The sequence below is a fragment of the Hermetia illucens genome, chromosome 3, assembly GCF_905115235.1.
Source record: "Hermetia illucens chromosome 3, iHerIll2.2.curated.20191125, whole genome shotgun sequence".
NCBI classification, from domain to species: domain Eukaryota; kingdom Metazoa; phylum Arthropoda; class Insecta; order Diptera; family Stratiomyidae; genus Hermetia; species Hermetia illucens.
Window position 1 is genome coordinate 163630870 of NC_051851.1, and position 27020 is coordinate 163657889.

Here is a 27020-nt window from a genome sequence, read left to right on the forward strand (position 1 = left end):
TATCGCAACCTGGATGAAGTGGCGTTCCACAACTGATGTTCTTTGTGATCGACGTATCAACGAACGTCTTAAATTTAAAATTTACGGTCCATCGTGTCGCTCCTCATGGTTCTGAGTGTTGGCCGACTACAAAAGATAATGAACGGCGTTTTGCGGTAATGGAGACGAAGATGTTGCGTTGGGCTAGTGGCGTGACACGTTTTGATCACATCCGAAATGAGGATATCCGCGATCGTTATGGGGTTGCACCGATCGTGGAAAAATTGCGATAGAGGCGTCTTCGAAGGTATGGTCACGGAATTCGTCCTAACGAGAATTCACTTGCCAAGATTGGTCTGCAAAACGAAGTCGATGGTATACGCTGGATGGGGATTGAAAAGCCTCGAGACTGCGCCCAGATCAGGCATTCGGTAGAGCCAAAACGCGAAACTGATCACGAAGAGCTGACCCCGCTTGTGAACGGGACAAAGACTGAAGAAGGAGAAGAAAGCATGCTATCTGCGTCGAACTTTCAGGCAGTTGGTGGAACGTTTAGACGATATAATAGCATTGGATAAAGATAGGCAATTATCAATTAAAGAAATCTGGAAAAATTATGATATTCTTAAGGCTGTTGAAAATATCGAAGCTTCTTGGAGACAGATAACTAATGTCACAATGAGCAAGCCTGGCGTAAAATCTAGCGAGAAGCGGTTGTGTCTCTTTCTGGTATTGATATCGACAGCGATTCAGAAATCAACAGAGAAATTCTTGAGATTGCGAAAACTATAGGCTTTGACGAAATTGATGAAGAGGATATATTTGACGTAATTAATACTCCTGAAGTGCCACTTTCCAACGAAGAATTGTTGAATATTGAAACAGATGACACAGAATTGGTACAAAAAAATTCTGACGAGGGAGGAAAAGAGTTTCCAACCAAAAAAATTTCCAAATTTTTCTAATATATTCAGACGGCGTTGGGGTATTTGGAGGATGATCGAGGCAATGAAAGAAGGCAGACGGTGTCTTTTTCAATCAGTAAAAGTGGTGAATGTTATCGGGGATTGTGCAAATCGAGAAAGTTTAAAGCAAGTCAAACAACTTTAATTAAATTTTTCAATCCGTTAACATCTGGGACAGCTTCTGAATTGGAAGCCTTAGCAGGTATTCATTGTGATTTGTCATCAAGTGATGAGGAGTGACTCATAAATATTCATATTTATATACATGTGTAATTTTATAATATTTTCTAATAAATCCTCCTTATTTTGATAGTTTTATTCTTTTTCTTCAGCCTTTGTCCCGTTCACAAGCGGGGTTGACTTTTAAATCCAGCGTATCAAGTCATCGTTGTTTCGGTCTGCTTTTTGGTCGTTTACCATCGACTTCGATGTTCGGACCAATCTTGGTAAGTGAATTGCGTGACCATACCATCGAAGACGCCTCTCTCTTAATTTTTCCACGATCGATGCAACTCCATAATGATCGCGGATATCTTCATTTCGGATGTGATCAGAACGTAACATGCCACTAGCCCAATGCAACGTCTTCGCCTCCATTACCGCAAGACGCCGTTCATTGTCTTTTATAGTTGACCAACACTCAGAACCATAGAGAGTGCTAGTATAAACTAAAAACGTTTAGATTTTTGTATGTTTTTTGAATTGATTCTTAATAGGTGCTATATGCGAAATGTTAGTTTTTGTACTTTATAAGCAACAAGGGACAATTAACGAAGAATTCTACTCTTCTTTACCCTATGCACACGAGGGCGTATTTCTTACGCTTCGAGTAATCACATTTTCGAGTTATAACGTATTTTCATGGAACCAATTAACGTGATGTCTTCTGCTCTTCTTTACCCATCATAGCGTTCTTACATAGTTGTTTCTTTCTTCTTGTTTTGTCTTTATCTTATTTCAAACGAGACAGTGTTTTAGCTTCATTATCATCACAATTGATATTGTACAAGTCATAAGCCTACAGCAAGCGGACAATCTCAAAACTAACGAAAATATCCATGAACGGCACCAGGATTCGAACCGGAAGGCTGACGATCAACTGCCTCGACCACGGCACCTTAAATGGGAGAAAGAATAGAGACCAAAAGAAAGCAGAAACCTTATAAATTTAACAACTTTTTTAAGACGGAAAAGGCTGGGTTTATAGTCATTAGAAGGGCTGGGATTTGAAAATATTGTTGTGAAGGTTTTGGCACCAATTAGGTTGATAAAGGGAAGGACGTGTATGCGCGGTTCTTTGTATACGAAAAGATATTCTGTCGTGTATAAGACAAAAAACTGAATCTATATTTGAGCGGAATGAATTTCAATGACAAAGGTATCCAAGAGATACCGATTATATGTATTTAAACCAGACCCTAAGGAAGAAATTTATTTCATTTCATTCATACCTGAGAAAGTATTGTACAAAATTATCCAATAGGGGTTCGAATATAGTAAAAATAGAAATCAAATTAAGATGAAGCGCTACCAATAGTATTGAGTAAGTAATAGATACAAAATTCCAAGCCGAGTCCAGAAAGGATTGTAAAGGGCTCCTACAAAAACTGGAATTATCGTTGCAAATTTCAGTGAAAAGGATTAGGATCAGAAAATTTAAAAACTCAGAGGTACTTAACCGAATTCGAATGAAAGGGATGTTGTATCATACAATGCAGGAAAGGATGACAAGTTACGTCAAGGGAATCATATTGCAAAACCGACATAATATGTGGAAAAGCTATAGAATTACTTGAAAAGAATGTTCATCCTAATTTGAAGGAATACGTGAAATAGAAAGAAGAAAGTTGATCTAAAAACAAACGGAGCAATCTTTTCCAATTTTTATGGAGACGTTCAAAAACGGTCTTCATCAGATAGAAGGGAAAACTATCTATCAATTTCTGATGAATGCAGATTTGTACGACATCAATAAAGCACAGTGGCCTTAAAAGGTATACAAAAAAGTTGGGGTTCCAAAATCTACATTCCCGCAATTCCTATATTTATATGTCTAAATATAATCCTTGAATATAAATTTGGGACGAACAGATTTGTGATTTTTCTCTTTAATTTATTTAAATGTTTATTAAAAAATCACAAAATGAAGGACTTTGGAAGGTATATTATTTGTGATGCTGTTTTGTAAATTCCATAGAATAAAGGATTCTAATAGATCCTGCAATTCAACAGTAGGACAAAGGTATTCATAATTTAGTACTTTGCAGGATGTCTATGGTATTATCTTTTATTGGCTTTGGTTTATAATAAAATTGACAGAATAATCGAATATATATCTGAAATTTATATACATACTATATTTAATATATTCTACCTTTGGCTCCAACATCTTTTCAATAAGACCACATCTTGGCGGTGCCGGATAACCAAATGGCATAAGTGTTACCATTTTTTTGTATATCTCAAGTGAAATATAAGATTCAATCTCAGTAACTTATTTGGTTCTAAGTATACTGATAAGATTTTCACTCCATGCTGCGTGACTAAAACAAATCACACGTTTATGATAAATACGATAACTACAATTTATCTTTTTCTTTTTTTTTCGTACTTTCCAACGATTACGAAAATGTTAATTAAAATTTCACATTTGCAATCACCAAAACATTAAACGGTATTTATCAAACAACAAGAAAACACTACAGATAAAACGGCATTACCTTTTTTACATAATTTAACAATTTGTGCAAGTGATATTAATCCGATTTATGAAACAAAGCACATATGGGATTCACACTATTTAGATAGTACACTTAGATATTTTTAACACATCATCAAGGGAGTGCTGATTGTTTAACTATTTTTCTTTGATTTTATTTTCGAATCCTGGGATTATCTTCCTTTGAAACTTTCAGTAATCCGTATTGTCAATATTTTTAATTCACTAAATTTTTAACAATACTTTTCCCCTTTTCTTAAATTAAAAAAAAAACTGGGAATTGTCCTAACCGCCGGTGTAGAAATTCTACACTGCCGGAAACCGTACTTTACGGAACACGATATCTTTAACACCACACACACTAGACAGTAGACAGCGAACGACTGATTTCAGATACACTTTGTGGGCATGGTCGATATCTATACCAGGTTTCTAGTTTATTGTGTCATCTCGTTTTTTCCTCTACTGTTATGAATCTTTATCCTTTTTCCCGGAGTACGAAGGACAGCCCTTTTTCCATAGGAGGGCCTAAACAATCTTTTTATCTTTTGTTGTGAAACAAGAACGGGCACTTTATGGTATCACCCATACTTTTCAAACCTGAAGGTATACCCGTCCTCTCTCTACGGAAGAATGAATGGTCGTTTGTATTGTTAAAACCATCTTCGGGTGCTGTTTTCTTACACTGGGATTAACACGGTTAATGTAGATAAAATATATATACGGAAAAGATATAGCAGTTGGAGAGGAATGTGTTAAGCTAGTTTTATGCAGTGGCGTAGGTGGTTTGAAATTTGGATTGTGTTGATTGTTCGCTTCTGGACCATTTCAATATTGACATGTTGTTGACTTCCGGATGATGGATAAATGTGTAATGGTGATTTTAAAAAAGTGCAAAAAGTGAAGTTTGTACTATTGAATTCAGATATAATCGTGATTTTTTCTCCTTTTTTCATGTTAAATTAAGCAAAAGGACATAAGCTCACAGAATCAATATGGGGGAAAAATAACCATAGGTTTTGAGACCTCATCATGTATTATCCAATTATCATCAGAACCATGGCATATGCTCTTATTAAATTGTGCTGGCCTCAATCAAACTCATTAAATTGTGCCAATCTGGCTTTAAATCTAAGTGACTTTCGGCTTAGAAATTATAACAATTTTTATTTGTCGTCGCACGGAATCAATTTAATGTTTTTTCCCGTAAATTAAACTTTGTGAAATTTCTGCAGGTTTCCCATTGCCGACGTAAAGTGTAGAATGTTCGCCTGTTTTGGCTCAGATCCTTTTGACAATAACCGGATTACTAATTCTCTACTTAATAGTTACTGAAAAAGGACTAATGGAGTAATGCAAATTAGCCGGCGTATGTCCTTCTTAGGCTTTATATAGAAAAGTGAAAAAGATTTACGTCGCACATAATTTTCATCTATGCAGATAGGCTAGAAAATATATTTTTAAAAAGGCTAAAGGGAACTCAGGGATAGTTAGATAGTTGATGGAAGTTTTTAAAACATAAATCCAGTGTAAAGATGTTTCAGTTAAATAGATTTTCGACTATAGTTTCTTGGCTGTCGGTGACGGTTTTTCCAAAATGTTCTTTTCTTTTAGATTTAAGTAGTGAATTACTACATGGCGGGTCTGTAGAATGAGGCCAGTCGTCGATGATATCTGGACTCTTTTTGAAAGCTATGCACTCTGATATGCATGGATTATGCTGGATAACTAAAATTCGCATATTTTAAGGGGGAGTACAGTGTAGAAGGGTCTAAATGAGGTCTATTTCCTGAAGTAAATCAAGGCTAAAATTGGCAAATTAGGTATTAATTGTTTAAATAGAATTATTTGCATCTTTGGCTTCAATTAAAAAAAAAGACCTTCCTAGCCTCTCCCTAGCTCCATCCAACAATGGCATCCATTGGCGGACACGATTGCAGCTCTCCGGTCGGACATTTGTAATTATGGTGTGAACCTCGCATTTAAAAAAAAAAAATGTGACTATTAAAAATTTTCGAAAATTTTTTATTTTAAAGTTTTTAAAAAAATATTTTTAAGTAAAAACGGACTAATGTTAGAGATTCACACGAGAACGGCATATGTTAGCTATTATTTTTCGCAAACCCCACAAAAAGAGAGAATTCTTTATGAAAACTTGGAAAAACCGATTCGTAGAGTACCCGATCCTCTTCGATGGCTTCCTTCTTCCTTCCTTCCTTCTTCGCAAACTTCAATTTTTATTTTTCAATGTAGATATATATTTTGGGAGGAACTTACCCCCTTCATCAGTACAAAGCTAGGTCGCTAGCTTCTTACTGATGAAGGGGGTAAGTTAAGTGTAATCTCTTCCTTGAAAATTTGTTCTGGTTCTGGGTGAATTGCTAATTAGGCGTAACATAAAAGGTGCCTTTCTTACTTTGGCATTTCAGAGTCTATTAAACTGAGTTCTTCCGTGACTGCTATTGACTGGCGCCCAACGTGGGGTTCTATAATATAATAGTAGGTCTCACTAAGGTGTAATTCTGGTAATGAACCTATTTGGCTCCAAACGCCGATTTTAGGTTGCCAGATATGAATGACCTCAGTCTCCCAATTTGTTTCAGAACTGGGCTCCAAGCACACTTTCCGCATTCACAGATTCATTGGTAACGATTCTTATCTCTATAAAGAAAATCCTTCTTCTCCATATTTGTATACCGCCTGATAGACTATTATTCTTTGATTTTGATTATACCACAAAAGGCTTCTCATTTTTGCGAATGTGAACGAGCTTTTTTCGTGGGATTTGAAGATGCGGCAAGGGTCCGCTTGCTTATTAAGGACGGAAGAATAGGGAATGATATTTCGTTGATAATTGCCGGGAGAAAGACTTCGCTATGAGTGTTTGGTTGGAAACAGGACTAGCTAGCCTGTCGCCGCCTAGCTGTTCTTAATAATTCATTTTCGGGTAACTTTCGAAGTCTCAACAAGAAAGATTTTAAATAAGCGGTCTTCTTGTTTTCGTTTTTTTTTTAAACTGAGGGAAGAAATAATAGATAGGAAACGGAGACAGCATGAGGTTGTAGGAGAATCTGCGGCGAATCGTGACATTTTGGATTGGAAATTTTTGTGTTTTTTCTTTGATATTTATCCAAGATAGAATATAAAGTAGGCCGTGTCTCATGTCACCGCGGGAAGTCGTGATAGAGTCCAGGGCAATTCGTGACACTGTATTTAATTAACTGTTTGGAGTCAGTCAGAATTGCAGTCTTTCTGCGTTTTCGACCTTTCCTGTGACCTTTCTTTCATCCGTTTTTGGAAATGATCGAATGGATAGAAGCACCTGGGGGAGAGAAATGCCATTATCGATCAGGTTTGGCCCTGAGGCATTCGGCACATTGTTTCCGGTTGACGCCCTTGACTGTGGTCGTTCTTCTTCACTGCTCTATCAGTGACATGACCGGGCGAGAAATCAATTTCACCAAAAATATCAGGATTCAGGAGAAAGATTCCTGTCGCTCTAAATCCAGATCTTCTCTTTGAATTTGTTGCAGCCAGGGGCAACACAGAGGTGACAATCGAAGGAATGTGATATATTGTCATCGTCTTTCCAGGATTTCTTAACATCCAAACATCACAATAATGATTGTACAATTTTTTCAATGGACCGAAATCACTCCGATGAAGGGGTTGGAGTTTATGCGAACAGTGTGGCGGCAAAGACAAAACCGTTATATGATTGTGTTGATAAAATTGGAGAACGTCAATAGAGATATGAGATTGATGATTGGCCAAAATGAGAAATACTGAATTTGTTGCTTTTTTCGAAAACGTCTCAAAAGCAACAAAAAATCAGAAGTATACATCCAGCCACTCTTGTTTGGGCTTCTGGCGAATACGAAAAATGGTGACACATAGCTTTCTTGGATTGATACAGCATTGCCAAGATCACTCCTCTTTCTGCCGAGGTGATCCATCCAATCTGCTTAAAACCTTTGCAGTGTACAATTCTACAGGGAGTCTGTGCTGTGGTAAAACCAGTTTCGTTCATATTGTAGATGGATCGTGGAGAATAGTCTATTCGGTTGTATGTGGTTTGTAGATTTTGAAAAAATTCATTGACAGTCACTCTATTAAAAGCGAAGGCCCGGGTAAGATTCGTAGCTTGGGATTTACGTATGGACAAATTATGGTGCCCTTTTACAAAAATTGGAGAACCGATCTTTTCTGGCAATTTCTTCCTCCGTCCAAGAATTTGGTGTGTGGAGGCCAATTTTCGAGTTTCCATTGGTGAAAGCCCGAAATAAATATTAGATGCTTCCAAAATGTAATCAACCAACGCTCCAATCGCTCTAATCCTGATCTTCATTTCTATAAATTTTGAATGTTTAATTTCTTCAAAATCGTTGTTCCATTATTTAAAAAATTACCGGCGGCGAATGGCATTTTTTAATTTATCTGCATCTACAGGAGCGGTCTTCCGAACATAATTTTGCACCATTGGATGATTAATTTCGGATTTATATTAGAATTGACGAAACGCAATTTGTCACAAAATACCCCCCGAAATGCCCCAGTTTCATATGTCATATTTACATTCGTAAAACATACACCTAATGATAGCAGTGCATAGCAATGCATACAATTTGCCTATTGAATATGTGCGTAGCAATGTAGAAAATAAGTAAAACTTACCGAATGGTGATATAACTGGTAAATTTGTTATGAAAACAAAAAATCAGAAACTTTAGACTTTTACTTTTGACATATGACAACGCTTCTTATGGCACCAATAACCTATAATGGCAGATGGGTGTGTCAAACTTCGTCCCAACCTAGGAGGTCCTGTAGGATTTTTCTCAGATTTTTAGATTCACATCGGTGCCTGTGATGCCTTTTTCAGATTTTTCGCGTTGTCACGAATTGCCCCGGTCTCCCCTACCTGAACGGCCCCAATATTCTGCTACTGGTCATCTTTCGAAATCCTATCATGGAAGTAGACTCGCTGAAGCGATACGCACTGCCGGAGATTTATCTCCCCGGCAGTTTGGTTTTAGGGCAGGGAGATCGACAATTGATGCTGTCATGCAGGTCGTGGACGCCGTTCAACGAGCAGAGGCACATAGCCGCCGAACTCGATGGGTGGTGCTCCTCGTAACGCTTGACGACAGAAACGCCTTCAATTCCGTAAGATGGAAAGACATTCTAGGCACACTAGACAATACCTTCAACGTGCCGAATTATCTCTTACGGATTTTGAGGGGCTATCTGAGGAACCGCTCCCTGCTCTATGAAACACTGGAGGGTCAAAGGTGGATGGAGGTCACGTCGGGGGTAGCACAGGGATCCATCCTAGGGCCGGACCTCTGGAACGCTACCTATGACAGTCTGCTTAAACTCGACATGCCAGAAGAGTCGCGCCTGGTCGGCTACGCAGATGATGTCGCAGCGCTTGTTGCTGGACGCACTGTCGAACAGGCGCAAAGCAGACTCGGCATATTGATGTGACGGGTAAGCGGATGGATGACTACTCATGGTTTCAACCTTGCACTGGAAAAAACCGAAGTAGTCATCCTGACTAAGAAGAGAATTCCGACCCTGCGTCCCATATCGTTCGGCGAGTCGATAATCGAGTCAAAATCAGCGGTAAAGTACCTCGGGTTGACTCTTGACTCAAAGATGAGCTTTTCTGAGCAAATCCAAGCAGCAGCGAACAAGGCTGCGGCTGGAATTTCGGCGTTAAGTAGGCTAATGGCAAACATTGGGGGTCCTACGTCTAGTAGGCGACGTCTCCTGATGAGCTCAACGCAGTCTGCCCTACGGCGCAGAGGTATGGGCTGGCGCTCTTAACAAGGAGGTATATCGTAGACGCCTCGCGCAAGTACAGAGACGGGGAGCTTTACGGGTGGCGTCTGCGCACCGCACAGTCTCTGAACCGGCCGTGATGGTGATCGCGGGAGTGATCCCCGTTGCCCTTCTTGCTAAGGAGCATCAGGCCATATACAAGCGCAAGGGAGGTGGTTGCTCGCGAAGAACGGCAACACACTCTAGACGAGTGGCAGCTCTCTTGGCAAAATGAAACTAGAGGCAGATGGACTGCGCGGCTCATCGGCAACTTAGGTGTGTGGCTGAGTCGGAAGCATGGTGAGACTGACTATTTCCTTACCCAATTTTTAAGTGGGCATGGAAATTTTCAGTCTTACCTGCACAAGATTGGAAAGGCGCGTTCTCCGGATTGTGTGTTTTGCAATGGAGTTGTGGACGATACCGACCACACTTTTTTTTCTTGTGGAAGGTGGGATGGGGTTCGTCAGCAGCTCTATTTAAACACAAGGGATCTCTCTCCAGACAACATTGTGGAAGAGATGCTGAGGACTGCTGACAGCTGGAACCGTGTTGCCCATTACGTTCGGCCCTTCTCGTTGCTAAGAAGATAGAACTCGACCGGGGGAGGAGCCGGATGGCAGGGGGTTCCTTCAACTGACAGTTCCCTTCCTCCTCTCCTCTCCCGTTGGTGAAAGGAATTCCCTGATTTGAAGGCTCCGCAAGGCGGGAGAGTTCGGGGGCTGGCCCGAAGTAATGTGACGAACGGTTCCAGGCTAGCTCTCTGACGATGGGGAGGGTTTTAGTTGGTAGTCCGACGACGTACCGAATCGGGAGTCCAACACTGTGTGCGTAAATGCATTCACCTACCCTACCCCAAAAAAAAAAAAAAAATCGTGGAAGATTAGATTTACGTAAATTCTTTTCTGTTTTTTTTGAGAATTGCCGGGTCTTAAGTCTAAAAAGAGGGAGTAAGTTACTCCCCATTTGGTCCGGTCCTGCATCAACCTGATGCGGCCAAGCTTTGGTCAATAGTAGTCATGTTGTGTTCTGCGAATTATATAAAGGAGCACTTAACATCTGCGAGCCGCTTCGGTCACGCTGCACCCAGGGCAGAAGTGAGGCAGCGTCTGACGATTTGCCTCTGCCCTGGTAAGAAACCGTAAAACCGTCATCGCCAAATATTCTCAAGGTTATGTCTTATCTTATACCCCTTACACTAATGCTAAATCTTGTATTTCTAGGATGAAATCAAGGGGGTTTTGGGTAAATTTCAAATAGTAGAATACTATTATTAACTTTATTTGAACAGATATCAGGATAAGATGTATTTTGAGGCCTAGATTTTGTATTGATGCACCATTGTGATTTTTTTAGATGTTTCGGCTGGATAGCTTCTGAGAACGAGACCTGTTTCACATTTTGGTGCATGAATTTTGAGCCCTCCACTACCCTCTGTTCCACCCAAAATTAGAAATAAGATCAGTACTACCCCTTCAAACTCAATACAAAATGACGCCACTTACCATATGTGAAGGGGTTCACAGAGCACAACTTCTCATTAAATTTGGTGACAATTGGGTCAGCCGTTTCCGAGTAAATCAGGTGTGGCAGACAGACAGACAGGGCCTTCTAATGTGGTTACCCCCTTAATAGGTCTTCGGCACAATTCGCTTTTAAACAGTCACAAACATCCATGTCGTGGCAGAGATTTAAATCGGAGCCCGTAGGTCCATCAAGAATTGCAGTCTGCTATACTTTTACCTAAATAGAACTGCAAACACAAACGTGGTCAATTTGGTAACGTCTAGTATAACCTAAAACTAGTTTCGTGGGTAAGTATAGACAACCAACCATTATGTTGAACTACCCCAATGCAATTTAAATCATCGTCACTACATTTCCTATCCTATTAATCCTATCCTCCAAAAAATTGAAAGAAAAAGGCCCAATAGATATCGTAAACACTTAATTTACTGCTCTAATAAAAAGTGACCAGAACTAGGCGATGAAATATGCTGATTTATTCTAATGAGACCACTATCATACTGAGAATAAATTAATTGGACAGACTTAATGACAGTGGTAAAAAAACGGAAGTGGATAATTATTCACTAATTCTCCAGCCTCAGACTTGTTAATTATCGTATATAAAACATGTTTACAATGCGGCTTGCAGACGATTAGAATTGCAGATATCAAAACACACTTTATCTTACCCCTTTTAAAGCATCTATTGCTTTTCCATAAAATCTGATTAGAAAAGTGCAAGGAATATGATGCAATAGAGAGCATGTAGGTATAAGAATTAATAAAATTTTAATGCTTATTACTAATCATTTGGAAATTTCTTTAGCACGCAAATCTAAAAAAATTCAGTTACGTGTAATGTCCTTGTTTGTTGTCAATGTTGGTTCCATACATGTTTCGATTCTTGTTCAGATTGGGTTAAGAATGTGATCTGCCCTCGTGCATGGGCTCTTATAACCATATCCTATTTAATCGCCGTAATTTAGGTTTAGATACAAATTTAGATAGCATCGAACAGTAATACAGTATTAATAGTCAGGGCTGTAGTAAGAATTGGGAGCCTTAGGCTTAGGATAATATTAGGAACGTTATATTAATTACTTATTCATATTTTCACTGGAATTGCTGGTTTTATAACCAGATGTCATACCGTAGTTGAATGGCTTTACATCTCAAACAAAAGTTAGATTTGTTAGAGACATGCAACAATTTTGACAAATTCAATACATGTGAGCTGGTTTCAAATTTCTTCAAATTGACTGCTGCGAAGTATGAATTTATTCACCCCTTGGTGGGGTATAGGTCGTTAATCACATCTACGTGCCATCTTTCGCGGTTCGCTGAAATGTGTTCAGATCGTCCCAGGACTTCCCGAGGCGCCAGTACCCCTTCTCTACTGTTCTGCGCTAAGTATACTTGGACCGACCCACTCGTCGCCATCTTGGGAGAGTAGATTCCACTATATGGCGTAGACAGCAATGCAATTTTCGCCCCCCTCAATGTGGGGCATATCCACACCCACTTCCGATTTCCGATCACATCGGGTAAATCAGGCCTGTAGACGGTATACCTCTAGGTTGCTTATAGTCAGGGTTGTAACCTCAATCATGGTTTATGAGACCCCAGTTTGGAGGGATGCGTTGCGGATGTAGGTTAATACTAACAAACTGAATGCAATCTACAGGAGGACATCCCTGAGGGTGTGCTCTGCCTTCAGGACTATCTCAGACGATGCACAATTCGTCATCTCGGGAATGACGCCCATTGACGTTTTGAGTTTGCGAACATACACAAAGCAAAGCCAATCTCTCCCTCACCGCAGACGAAGAAGGCTGAGAGGGAGAGTTCCATAAATAGATGGCAAGAGCGGTGGGAATTCTCGGAAAAAGGTCGGTGGATTCAAAGGCTCATTCTTGCCATCTGAGAGTGGTTCGAGAGACGAGAAAATGAGATTAATTATAATCGCACCCACTTTCTCATGGGGCACGCATGTTTAAATTGGAGACCTCACCCGATTGTCTAAATTGCAATGGAGTCCTAGACGGTCCAGAGCATGTATTCTTCCAGTGCCCGAGATTTGTGGAAGAAAGGAGGACTCTAGAGGAGACTCTAGGAGAGGTGATGGTACTTGAAAATTTTAGTGGGTGGAAATCCCACACGCTGGTTTGTCCAGACCAGTGTTTTTTGAAGATTTCCAACCTCCTAACAAAAAAAAAAACAGTCAGATAGACAGACAGACAATAAACCGATTTTAATAAGGATTTGTTTTACACAAAACCTTAACAACGGCGACATTTACATATGTGAACAGGATGAACTCGATATAAGACCGGCGATTCTCAAACTCTCAATTAGGGGAGGTTCACACTTCGCACTAATTGCAGTGTCCTTCATACAAAACTCTCAATGGTCCTATGAAGGATGTCAGCGGTCGACTTCTCATTCCCGAAATCGTATTATATGTGATGAGGTTCCTCCTCTTGTAGACGCAATGGCTAGTCACCGTAACATGCGGATGCGAACTGTTCCTCGGAGGATTTCAAGTAGAAGAGAAATCATTTCGACCATCAACGCTCTCAAACAAAGTAAATCCGCTGGGTTTGGCGGTATCTCCGCTGAGATATTTATTGTTGCACCAGTCGTTACTGCAGATCTGGTGCTTCCAATCGTACGAAAATCTGGGGAAAGAGATACCTTCCCCAACGATTGGAAGAAAGGGATGTTCATTAAGATTCCAAAAAATTACACCCATTTTGAGTGTGACAATTGGAGAGGTATCAGTGTGCTCCTTGCCGCTGCATAGATACTGGTTTCCGCTCGGGATCTCCTACATTGAACACATCAACACCCTACGGACCATTTTGGAACAGTGCGCGGAGTTTAGACCTTCGGTACAGCTGCTTTTCATCGATTGAGACTGTTCGGTGCAAAATTTCTTTTGTGTTGCTATATGGAAGTAGCCCATGGAAAGTGAACTCCACTGTTACGCAAAAGCTGTAAGCCTTCGTTAATAACTGCCTGCGTCATATCATCTCAAACGAAGAACTTGATCGGAGCACAGACCTGACACTTGTTCGTACTGTGATCGAAAACGGAAAGTGACAGTCGATAGATCACACATTAAGGGCTACGTCATGCAATGGATCCCACCCTCCAAAGATGGTCGACAATTACATTGCGGGCTGGAGGGATATCCACCATGCAGTGGAATTCACTCTCACAAGATGGCCGACGACTGTGCCGCCCGAAGGGATTTGGCACAGAATAAGAGAGAATGAGTACTCCCCAGAAGTCGTAGGGTGAGCTGAAGGGAATTTCAGGAAACCGCGAACGATGGTTTGTAGGTGTGGCTGACGCGCTGTACCCCACCAAGGATAAATGGCAATATGTAACATCTTTGGCGTCTTGTGGATCAAAAGGAAGATTGACTATTTAGGTGGGAGCTAGCAACGGACTGGCTGGGGTATATCATGGGACCTTGTACCATGATATTATCAACTGGCATTTCTCCTTTGCATATTGGCTGTCTTGTTTTTGTTTTTTTTTATTTACCGGTATTATCTGTTCATTTATTGATTTATTTAGGAGCCTGGTAATCGGGGAGGAGAAATAAAATCCGAGCTTCTCAAAACGCACCTCGACACTTTCGGGGTTACGTGGGATATGTGACGACAGTAGATGTTGTCGGTAGTGTCAAAGCAGTCCATGGAACTAGTAGAGAGTCTATAGAGGGTACACATATTAAGGAAAGTTTTCGTAGTTTTGAGTAAGGGAAAGAAAAAGGATCGTGTGAAACTGCGTTGAACTTGTTGTTGACAAGATATTTACAGTCGCGGAAAGGAAACCAGTTCACGGAGCAATATTCACGGATGCTTCGAACGAGGGAGTTGAAGAGTGCTAAGGAGGGTTAGACAGAGACAAAGTTGCTATACGAAGCCAGACATTGTCTAAGCGCGATCGTAGATATTTAGGCAGTATTTGTAGAAGCGGAATATTAAGTTGGAAAGAACACCGAGATCTTAAATGGGACCCCGGCATAACAAAGAGTGCCGCCAAGAGAATAGGGGAAAAAATTGGGGCAAGATTCAACTTATTTATAGAACACCAGTGAATCAGAGTGTCTAAGTTAGACTGTGTGTTCCGTCTATCCGAAAACATAAAGTAAGCAAGGTACTATAAGGAAAGAAGGAAGGTCGTTAATGAAGAATAATTAAGAAGGAATAGTAGTGGACTTAGAATGGGAACTTATAGTACAGCATAGTAGGGGGAAAGGAACAGGGTGCGTAACTATAAAAAGAAACGAAGTAAGAATAGTTGGGGAGATGGCGAGAGGATGCTCAGAGTGGTATTAGAGGTAAGGAGAAAGAGGAGAGAAAAAGGAGGTCATTCATCGAGGAAAAGTAACGAGAAGGTAAGTTACATGTTAATTGAGGCAAGTTGGCAGAGGGTCCGGCATACTTTATGAAAGTGGTAATGAGATTGTGGGCGTTACCAATATGAGACCCGAAGGGCTTGAAGTAGGATGATGAGCATTAGGGCTGACATAAGCAGGAGCGTCTTAAAGTTGGGAAAAGTAATGTACAGGTGCAGGAGATCAAGAGTACGATTCAAACCATTTCTGGTGAGGTTGAACTGAAGAGCGGCGCAGGTATTCTGAAGATGCATAAACGAAAAGAAGGAAGCAAGAAGTTCTTGGGAGTGGTTGAAGACTGGGAACGTTGAGCCAGATGAGCATAGGGAGATTAAGGGAAGGGGAAAGAAGGGAAAACTGGAGGTAGGTTTTGCGATAATCGGTCGAAGAATTGTTCGTACAGGCTAACGCAAGTGAAAATATGCAGAAAGTAATAAACAGGCTTGTATTAAACGGAAAACTGCGTATTGTAACACAATCGTAAAGAGAAGAAGGAAGGAAAAGATATGTTTGGCACGGAAGGGAAACTTAAGAGCGTTCTAGTCACTTCTGCCTGTTGCGCTGGCCAAAGTCTCGTGGCTTCTCATCATCAACAACGGCGCAATAACCGGTATCCGGTCTAGGCCAGCCTTAATAAGGAACTCCAGACATCCCAGTTTTGCGCCGAAGTCCACCAATTCGATATCCCTACAAGCTGTCTGGCGTCCTGGCCTACTCCTACATCTCAGGTAGGGTCTAGCTCGTCTTCTTTTTCTACCATAGATATTGCCCTTATAGACATTTCGTTCTGCATCATTCTCATCCACTATTAAGTGACCCGCCCACAGCAACCTATTGAGCTAGATTTTATCCACAACCTGACGGTCATGGTATGGTTCATAGATTTCGTCGCTATATAGGCTACGGAACTCGCGACTTCTGCTACAGTTAAAAGCCGAGTACTCTTTATGGAGCTCATTCAACCACGTTATAGTGTTACACTATTTGGTGTGGTGGTAAGCCAGAGCAGATACGAGTGAATTCAAGACTTCTAAGATCTCTTTTGATAGAAGGGTTTAAAGCTAATGAACGATTCATTCGTAATAGTTGTCGGAGGTAGGTAGGTGGCATGGAAGTGTCCTCATAGTCTGTTCTTTTGGTAAGGTTTTACGAAAAACACCTGGAGTCAAAAGCAAAGGGATACATTAGCTCGAAGAAGGCTATTATACTCCCGGGTGATCCATCTTTCGTCAGCTCTAAACACGAGAGGGCCGGAAGCTTTGCGACTGATGTAGTCGAGATTGTTGTCAGAGGAAGTGGAATAATCCTAGTTGAATACGAAGGATTGCTTTTGTGGTGAAGCATTTTGCAGCAGCGGGTTCATGGAGTAGATAGTTGAGGAGCTTGGAATGATAACGGTCCTGCGAAGCCGGTTCACTGGTTGTGCATATACCACCAGCAATGATGACAAGCTCGATTTTGGCGATGACTTCGTTTGTGAGCAGCAAGACGTGTCTCCTCTTTAAAAACAGCCGAAATTGTTGAAATTTGTTGCAGTTGAAAATGAAGTGCTCAACATCATCGCATGTGTCGCAACGGTTGTGGGTGACCTTATTGAATGCTTGATTGGTGACCAGACGGTTAATTAATTTGGTGGTGGTTAAATGGTGATGATATTGGCGAAAAACTTTCCAGTCGTCTTAGAAGTTTGCTTTTAGTGATTATTTTGCTTCTAGTGATTGAGGATGGGAGGAATTTTGTGGGCGTACCCGCTAGTGCAGCACTTTTGGCAGCTTTGTGTGCCAGCTGTGTGCTGAGCTTTAAATTAGCTGAAGTTCTCCAAGTGAGAAATACAAACATGAATTTTTCAGCTATAATAGTGAGTTCTATTTTCTTTGTAGTTGAAATAGTTTTTTGGGTTTCGGGAAGATTCGCCTGTAATAGCGGAGATGGCATGTGTCAGGATGGATTTGATCCGATCTGTACATCGTTACAGTTAAGAGTTGAGTTGCCTTAATGAAAAACTGCAGACGGAGGAGACGAGATGAGTTTACCGCGCCTAAAAATAGAAGGGGACGGGTTCTCCAAGTTAGGGGTTGGGTAAGGCTGACAACTTAATACGGGAAACCACGATACGGACGGATTCTATAACGACGGAGTCGGCAACGAAAGCGAAAAAACGATTTTCGTCATGCTCTCCCTATACAGAAAAGAAGCTAGACAAGGATCAGGTTCCTGGAGAATCACCATATATTATAGTAGCCATCCAGTAAATCACGTGCATGCAGTAGGGTTCCTAATCGGATTTGAAAATATAGGCGTTTGCGACGCCAAGTCCGAAATGTAAGCCTTATTAACGCTCACGCCTCTACAGAAAATACTGCGGAGTCTGAGGAGGATACCTTCTCCGAGGTTGTGGAAATAACCTTCGAAGCCTGCCCTCGGTATGCGGTGTTGCATGGTAATACTATCGTCGGTTGAAGGTCGTCCCGTGATGCTGGACGAAGTTTGGTTCAATGGACCAGCTGGATTGATACCAGCATTTTAGTTGCTACCGGAGTCGTGGAAATAGGGCATGGGTTTGACGTCCGGGCCGACTCACGTATGGCTTCAGTATTGACCCCAAATTTCGCAGAAAGAGTAGATAATGAGCATAGCGGGGTGCCTCAATGGCCGAGAAAACACTGTCACCCGAAGAAGCAGTAGGGGAAGTTGTGTGTAGGAGAAGGCTCTCAGTGGTTGCAGAAGGAAATGAACCATGTCTACCGGACCATGACCTAATAAAGCCTCTGCGTTTTGGTGCTGAAGAGGAAAAATTGAGGATCAGGAAGGTCACTGTTGGTATAGAGTAACTGATTTGTTTGGGGCACAATAGTTCTTCAGGGACGCAATGCGACTTTCCCTTAACAGAATAATAACTGATTTGTTGATTATTTTTAGCTCAGTTTCGAATGAATTTCTTATATTGATAATTATAAAATTGAATAAAAAGGAAGAAAATAAACAGAAAATAAAAAGGAAGCTGACAAAAGGCTTTGATATCTCCAAACACTACAAACCCATCAAGCTAGCACAAAGTCTACCCGTATCTCCACACTAAAGTTTTCATCCTTCTTCATCTATAAAGCTGAAGAGAAAAGATGTGTGATTTTCAATGAAAAGATTTATGAACTGAATGATGCATGAGACCTCCCTGGTGCCAATTCAATTCTATTCAGTCCTTTTTTGCATAAACTTCATTCTTGTGGACGTTCACAAATTAAGTCACGTCGTTTAAAACAAATCATGTTATATTTTCTGTTTTTTTCTTTATCTTAAATGCATTCGTTGCGTTTAAGTGAAGGGATAGATACACGCGGTAATTTGTTCATCAAATAATGCAGGAAGAGGTGGTAGTTTTCCGCAGATTTTTTTTTAAATGTAGCAGTCCAGATGTAGTCTTCTGAGGAAAGGTCACTTAGAGAAATGGGTATTACCTCTAAAGGGAAGACTTCTGACTAGGTCAATTGTACTTTTATCTGAAGAAGTCTAGGAGAAACTCTAGTGTCCAATTGGTTGGACCCGGTTTATCGAACCACATGGACGATCCTATCCTGGGCTGGAGACGCATTTCCTGACATGCATTTGCATTATTGTAAGCTCATTATTGGTAAGAGATTTAAGGTAATGCTGATGGATAAAAAAGCTTTGATTATAGGGATGACATCTCCAAGAGAAGGGAATGGGCAAGGGGGATACCTATACCTATCAAAATGGATACCAATGATTTGTTTTTAAGGAAATTCGTCCAATTTCTAGAAAGACTTCACGTTGCTTCCAGAATTTCAAGTGAAGAAATTGAAAATCCAATCGTTCCATATGAGGGGGAGTTTACCAGATTTAGACTTGCGTGCTATGTAAAATCCAACTGTTTCGAGTTATAAAACCTTCAAGTCTAATATGTTGTATGCACACCACCAAGAAGTCAATGTATAAATGAATCAGAAGGTGACTATGTGCTACTCGACAATCCTTAGGCCGCTTACGGAACACACTCTCCTTCCAATCTTCCAATCTTCTCTGCCCTTGCAAACTTAACGATCGAATAGTGGATTTAGATGGTGTTAATGTGAATCAGATTAACCTTGACATTGTGCCAGGTTTCATTTGTAAACTAGAAAGAAGTATGAAGAGAGCAATTTGTATCTTTTTATTGTTCACAGCTTAACACTTCCTCCCTCACTTGCTCCTTTATTTACTGTTGTGATAATTTCAACTTTGAATCAGCATTTTATGGCATTTTGAAGACGTCGTTAATTTCACATTCAAATACGTTCGTACTTTTACTTTCAAATAAAATTTCGTTGAGTTTGTGGGAAAATGTTTATTGCAAATTAACAGAGAAGAACACCCACGTTGGTAGGTTATATGCTTGATGGTGCAAAATTTACGATTGTTCATTTTGACTATTATTTTTTAATTGAAGATTTACTTTAAGACTGGTTTTATTGTAGTTTTCAGGGAAGTTTAGGAGTTTTTGTGGTTTCGTCTGCAGATAGTTTTTGTTAATTTGAGTGAATACCGTCGAGGTCACGTACACAATTTTAGGCAGCTATGAGAGTTATGTAAGCATCTAGAAAACCATGCATGAATCTCTATTCGAGATTTAATTACCTTAAAATCGTCGACGGGGAACTGATTCGATAACCAAAGATGAAAGACTGAAAATTGGTTAATTGGAAAGGTGCATAGCAATCCAAGGATCAATGCCCCAAATGAGAACAGGAGTACGAATTTTAGGTTCTGTCACCTTAGAAAGCCTCTTGGTGGATAACACATGTTCATTTTATTTGTGCCGACACAGTCGACCAACAGTTTAGTTAGTATTCAGTGGAGATCTTGAAAGATTACCTAGGGCGGTTAATTTTTCTAGGCTCGTAACTCATAACTGTAGCTTGACCATTGCCCCTTTTATACATGAAATTCCTTAGTCAGAAAGCTGAGGAATTTCTCGTGAAGAAGGAAATGTCAATATTACTTGGGGCTAGCCTTCAAGTTCTTCCGCCTTGGGGAGCCTTTGGGCCAAAAAATTCCTTTTAAGAATGAGGGGCGAGAGGCTGAAAGGAACTGGTAGTTGAAGCAATCCCGGCTGTCTAGCCCCTCCACTGGTCGTGGTCTACCACAGCGAATTTTTGTCCTCGTGAGTTGGCAGAGGTGCCATCAATCCGGGCATTGTTTACTTCTGGGCATTCGTGCTTGATGGTCTCTTCAAGTTCTTCTTTTCTGTGAGGCAGTTAAGACCTCGGATTTATAGAAAACACGTGGGTTTTAGTTAAGAAACCAGTGCGGTTTCTCCCAGAAGCATCTTGACCGCTTCACAGCACTTAATAAGCAGAACTATCGGTCTAGTCCTTCTTCGCCTCCCCACCTTCCCCTGTAGTGGTCCATCATTCGTGTCCGCTTTGATTTCAAGCAGAGGTTTTCTGATGACATGGCATCTTGTCGGCTTTTGTCCCTTAATGCCTTCTTGTTTTAAGTCCTGGTGAGTACCTGCGTGAAGTCAAATGCCCATTCCTCCTTTCGCTTTTCCCCAGTATATTCTGCAAGGGACTGTTTGCGATCCGTTTAGCGCTTGCGCTGTTCTCAGCGGGAGGGGCGATTGTTTTTGCTCTACGCACATTTTCTGTTTCTCTCCATGTACGCCTTAAGTACGAAATTTTGTCCAGAAACTCTTGCAGCTCCATCAGCCCATTTTTTAAGCGTTTACTGACGTTTTTCTGGTGGATCGTCCAAGACCCCTTGCGCTTCACAACTGCTGCGGATTTCTTAATAAGCCTTTTCTCTTCAGCTTTCACCAGAGTATTCGACAGCGCTCTCATTCGGCTTATATTCGAAACCATTTGGTCAGTTCCAATAGTTTCCACTGTGCCTCTTTCCGCAAGAACAGCACTGTGTGGTACTCTCTGGTTTGCTGTCTCCGTGGCAGGTGCGGAATCACTTTGCGAGTCTTCTTGTCTGTTTGCGCATCCTGATGTCTCGTCGGGTATTTCAGCCCTTGTTGAGTCCTTTGCTGGGCGCTGTGACGGGCGATGTATTTTCGTGCTGCGTACAAACATAGTCAACTCATCCTCCATTCCCACGATCTCGCCATTCGTATTGTTTTGCCTTCGCCATTTAAGTTTTTACCAGCGCATCGTGTGCAAGGGCGCAGCTGCAATAGCCAGGAACTGGTATAACCCCCGCCCCCTAGTTACCAGAGGCCTGACTTACGCTTAGCTGATCCTGGATCTCACGGACGGATCAGTGTTCGTTCGGGGCAACGGGGTCTACTAATTCCGGTCCAATGCACACTACTCGACTAGGGCCCCGAAGGGGCTGGCTCCTGATACACGCCACAACTATTATCTTAGCAGAGCTAGATTCACATCACTACATCGATGTCGGCAAGGAGTTGTCGACGGCTCCGAGGACTCACAGTGTTTCCCGGGGTGTATCGGTTATTAGCAGTTCGGTCTTCCCCGAGAAACTCGAGGCTGCTACCTAGGACGCAGGTATTATGCCAGGTAGGGGGTCAGAACTTCTTGCTCGGGTACCTTGGGGACGCCAATCCCGACCGGTTAAAGATTGTTTTCGACTCCTGTGGAGAAAGGGTCCTATAATGGGGTGAAAATTAAATTTGTAGCCTGAGTAGATCAATCGGGTACATAATCAAAACTTATTTATTTTATTTGAAAAGATATCGTAGTGGGATATTTCTGTTTTTCTGATCAGTGCAATAATAAATTCCCTTTTGTCATAAGCTGGACTGCTCGGAATTTAACACGGTATCGGAGCTAGGACGCGGCGATTAATAGAGTTTGCAGTCCATTACATTCATCGATCCGTTTCCACGGTTCCGTAGCGTCCAAGAAAGGAAAATCTTTAATGCAGTTCAATGCTCATCAATATACCGAGGCGGGTTACTCAGGATATCTAGCCAACTCCGCTGATGAACTGGACAACGGCTGAAGAAAAAGAAGAAGTTCCTCAAAATATCTGGTGTCCGATTAGCACTGTTGAATTATAATGCGCTCTCCAACCTTGCGAGAAGGAATGGTTGCCACACCGAAGTGAAGATGATGATTCCTTTCGAAGCCAATTTCACTATCTCTTTTATCTTTCGATGACTTCTGAATTTGCTTAGTGTTTCCTGTTCACTCTTTTATGGAGTATAGGACATACACACAGTCACACTGTGCTTCAGTTTCACTATCATCACACTTAACGCTGTGCAAGTGATAAGCTTACAGTAGCTCGACAAATATAAAACGAATGCACACACCCATGACGACTGGGATTCGAACTCAGAGCAGCGAGACTCAGGGGCTGACACTCTACATCCTCAACTATCGCACTGTCATCGTAGTCGTAAAGTGATGAATCTGATTAGATATACGTTGCTGGGCAAATGAGACCCGATTGGTCCTTATGGCAGACTCTATGCACGAATAATGTATCACTAATGACGAGGCAGAGGAAGCTGGAAAAACGCATTCATCTCCACCATTAATGCTATGGTGGTCGAGACCATGTTTCTCTATCGTATGTCTGAGCAAGGTGTTGCCAAAGCCTACTTTGACATTCAGATCCTCTATTACCATCGCAACGCTACTTTTAGGAAGCCTCTCCTGAAGAGCATTCAATTGTTCATAGAAACCGTATTTCTCCTCTGAATTGAAAGGTTCCGTTGGTGGGTAATGCTGTACTATTGAAAAGTACTCTAAAGTACTCTAATTTACTGTGCAGCCCTAGAACATGTTTAACTCCCGGACTACTATCCTACAATTAACTTTATTTGAAGTGATATAAAAATGGAATGTAATCTAAGGCCTGGATCTATTGGGTCATCTATTGACAATCAAAACATGTAGTTTACAAACATGTTTTAGGTGTGTGGAATTCTGAGGAATATAGCACCAGCTCACACAGTCATATTGCTAAGGGCTATGTAAAAAAATCCAATTGTCTGTCCAGCATGCTAGTTGATGGTGTCTCCATGAAAGGTCGTAGTATAAGCATTCAAGTTGGAACACAAACTATCTATTGACAGGCTGTGCTCCACTACTTAGAGGTTGGTGCTCTGAGGTGGCTGGGAGGAAGACGGGCCAGCAACCCTGTCGGCCAAATCAAAACCAAATCCTCGAGGAACCTTCATAGTATACCAGGAGGTGTTGTACCACTTTAGTTTGGTGGCCGTAATGGCTGATTAGCTTAATCAGACCCGAATTTGCACGATGTTCATCTGAAGTGGTAGTAGTTCACGAAACTTTACCAGGGGTATACTGGTACAATGGGAACGGGCATAGCTACTGAGTTCACATCTTTCAGGAGAATTCCTGTTTCAACATGGGTGCGTACTCCATAGTTCGGTAGAGATTTAGGTAGATCTTGCATCCACCAGCACGAATAAACTGTATAGACTGGTATCGGTGTGCTTGTTTCAGGGAGGCCCCTTGAATCCCTGAATTCACAGAATCGTAACTACCTAGGGGTATTGATCTATCAGAATCTAAGTTTCAAACTATATGTGTGATTTTGCTACCCCTGGCCCTTGCTGGCCCAAGGTCAAACTGTCACACCTTACCTAAGTGGCGGTTAGCTCGACCTTACTAAAGTTGGCAAATGCTTTCGAAAACAGACCAAACAGAAGAAAAACAAGAGTTGCCTGAGCGGATTTCGAATATGTTGCACTTACTGAACATTATCTGACGGAGCAAATGTTCTCAATCAATATCCTGGCGAAAGCAGGAAAACATCTTTATGATCAAGCGAATGTCATTGGAGGATCTTCTGACTACCGGCGGTAGTAAGGCTATCACTGAATCGCAGGAAGGGTGAACTGAATTGAGATGGATTCAACGATGCCAAAGTTGACTACGAATTAACACGAAAGAAGGTATGGATTGGTATACTCGGACTATGTATTTAGACATGACAATTCATTATGTGCCCCAATATTATAGAGGACACCGAACATGGTTCGGTCAAGGGACTAACTTTAAACTGCAAGATATGTTGAAGTCGATAAGATGATGATAATAATCCGTAAGGTAGAAAAAAATCAGTCAGGAAAATGAGAGAGGAGGAAATGGATTTTGGTTCAGCTGGGCGAGTTATACCATATGGAAGACTCGCAGGGAGAATGGATGAAGGAACAAATGATTTTAGTAGATAAGAATAACCTGGTAGCAGTTAGTGGTAGCCTTCCATTTTTCTCGGAAAAAAGACAGAAGACCTGAAAGTTAACCTTCCATTTTCCTTGGAAAAAAGTCAGGCGATCTAAAAAGAGTGAGTAGTTTCTCTATTAAGTGCTTCTTCAAGTGAGGGATAAAGACTTTGAATAGGTAGGCGGTCGCATACTTCTGGGGTATAATAGACTAAAAAAGGCCACTGAAAAGACGCTCACAACGCAGAACTAAAATGGAAGGTGAGACAAGGAGAAAACTTAAACTCAAACGTAAGCTTAGACTCGGAATTCCGATGACCGTAGCTTTTGGTCCTGTATAAGTGGTTTTCCACTGTTGACATCCGTTGCCCACAGTGCCTCTATGGTGGATAATTTGGACATGGTAGCATGTAATTATACACTCGATTCGCAGGAAGAAGTACTTAAGCGAAGTTCCATCTTACCGAGAACAAGAGCACCGATAACAAAGGCACAGGATGGTCTAGGGAGAGAGTCCTGGTCAGTTAAACTGGTTGTGACAGGCGTCGCATTTTTGCGGAAGGCGAAGTCGCAAGGGGACCAGAAGATGTATTCATTTAAGACAGGCTTACTAATTCTCAGGTCTTTTCCAACGGTAAAAGTATCGTAAGGGGAAATTTAGGGATGCTAAGAACACATCTTGGAAGGTAGTAAAGTTCATGAAAAGGTACAATAAAAATTCAGGAGGTTTCGCAGAAGTTAGAAGAATTCAATGGACACAGGATAGAAGCTTAGTTCAGATGGATTGTCTGCTGTCTGAGAGAAAAGATTTCATTAGATAAGTATTTTAAACGTTTCGTCGTGAACACTTGAAGCCAAAACATTTGGAGAAAAATAGCAAGTTGCTATAAGGTGAAACAAGGACCCCGAAAGCATACTGTGTCAAGTAAAGGAGGAACGGAAGCGCAGTGAAATTTTTTATTTTTGCAAATACCGATATTTCGGGAACCACTAGTTCCCTTCAGCACTTGTTCCCTTCATCACTTGTTAGCACTGATGAAGGGAACAAGTGGTTCCCGAAATATTGGTGTTTGCAAAAATAAAAAATTTCAACACCAGCGAAAAAGAAAAAAAGTTTTTTATTATTTCAAATGCTGATCTTTCCCCCGAAAAAACACAGGAACAAATTTTACCACCATATCCATGACCTAATCATAGACATTATTCCCTGCGGGAGCCATTTTTCCCACTTCCTTGCGGATTTTAACCTGTACTTCAAATGCACGACTTTTGGGGGTACTTTCACTGGTATTTCCTGCTCTACCCACATTAACACTTTTCAACTCCTTGCACTTATCCACTCCTCCAGTTGAAATTATCCCAATACTTGTGTTCCTTCTTCCCAACTGCTCTTACAACTCCTTGTTGCACTGCTCTGCCTCCCTCAGTTGCTTCTTCAAATCTCTCACTACCTGACTCAATCGTTCCCCGTCTTTGTCTCTTTGTGCTACTCTCCCTTTCAAGCCCTCCTCTTTATGCCGTACGCTTTCCATAGTAATGTATCTAGGACTTCAACCTCCAGCTAGAGATTCAGTTCTTGTTGGATTGCCAACGAACTTTACGAGAAATCATTGAGAATGCGAGACATGGAAGGATACATTCTGATCTATTCTATAATAAGGACTTACTGGCATTATTAGAACAACTACCCAATTGAGATCCTTTGAATGTGAAAGCATTGAACCTGGATCAGCAGTTATTAGAGCAACTGATGAAGGTTAGAAATTTGCAAAGTGGCCGCGATCTTTTGTTTCGACTTGATGTACTATTACTAGAAAAACGACCATTCCAGCTCTTCCGAACGTATGCAATTCCGGCGGCCCTTGGTGCAGGCTTCCATTACTGCGGGACTACTTGGCGGTCAGTGGTGCAGCACAGCATTTCGCTCTGATGAATGAACAAGAAATTAGCGAGTATATCCAGATTTTGTTACCAGCGGAAGAGACATGTTTTGCGTGCGAGAAAAAATCCCTCTAATTATAGAAGCCGAAAGGATGTGTGTGACCAGTATAAAACTAGAAAACTAGAAATAAGGATTGCCGCCGCACCTGGGTAAATCCTTGGGATGGGTTAGTTAGAATGAGTATGCGTAATCACTATATATCACTATCATATTGAGGCATGAAGTCACGGTGGTGCTCCATTGTTTAGATGGAAAAGGGGAGGGGGGGGGGAAATTGGAGTGCTGACACTAGGGGAACGGTGCGTTCTACAAGCAGATGGTTTTCGCTTGACGTCATTAGATGTTGTCGGAAAGGAGGTCACGATGCAGATTGGTCGATGTTGTAACGAGATTCAGCCGTTACCAGAGGAAATTCGTATATTCATGCGGCCTAATCAAACAAAGTTCTTGCATGTATTAGGAGGATTTGGCCAAATGCAAAGTTCTTTTAAGATGAACATTATATTACA

General features: G+C 41.3%; 1 protein-coding gene across 3 annotated transcripts in view; it reads right to left on the reverse strand.

Annotated features, from left to right (window-relative positions):
- The window catches only part of LOC119652817 (developmental protein eyes absent), a 165911-nt gene that overhangs the window by 57707 nt on the left and 81184 nt on the right, over window positions 1–27020 (reverse strand). Inside the window, exons 1-2 of one of the 3 annotated variants that reach the window (XM_038057143.1) lie at window positions 3665–4763; window positions 3319–3487 (exon numbers count right to left, since the gene is read on the reverse strand). The exons of 1 other annotated variant lie outside the window; for it this stretch is intronic. In XM_038057143.1, the coding sequence (XP_037913071.1) occupies window positions 3319–3393 (75 nt within the window). In that variant the 5' untranslated portion in view covers window positions 3394–3487; window positions 3665–4763. Of the gene's footprint in view, window positions 1–3318; window positions 4764–27020 lie in introns of those variants that run through there. One more of the 3 variants, XM_038057144.1, reaches the window with a different exon arrangement.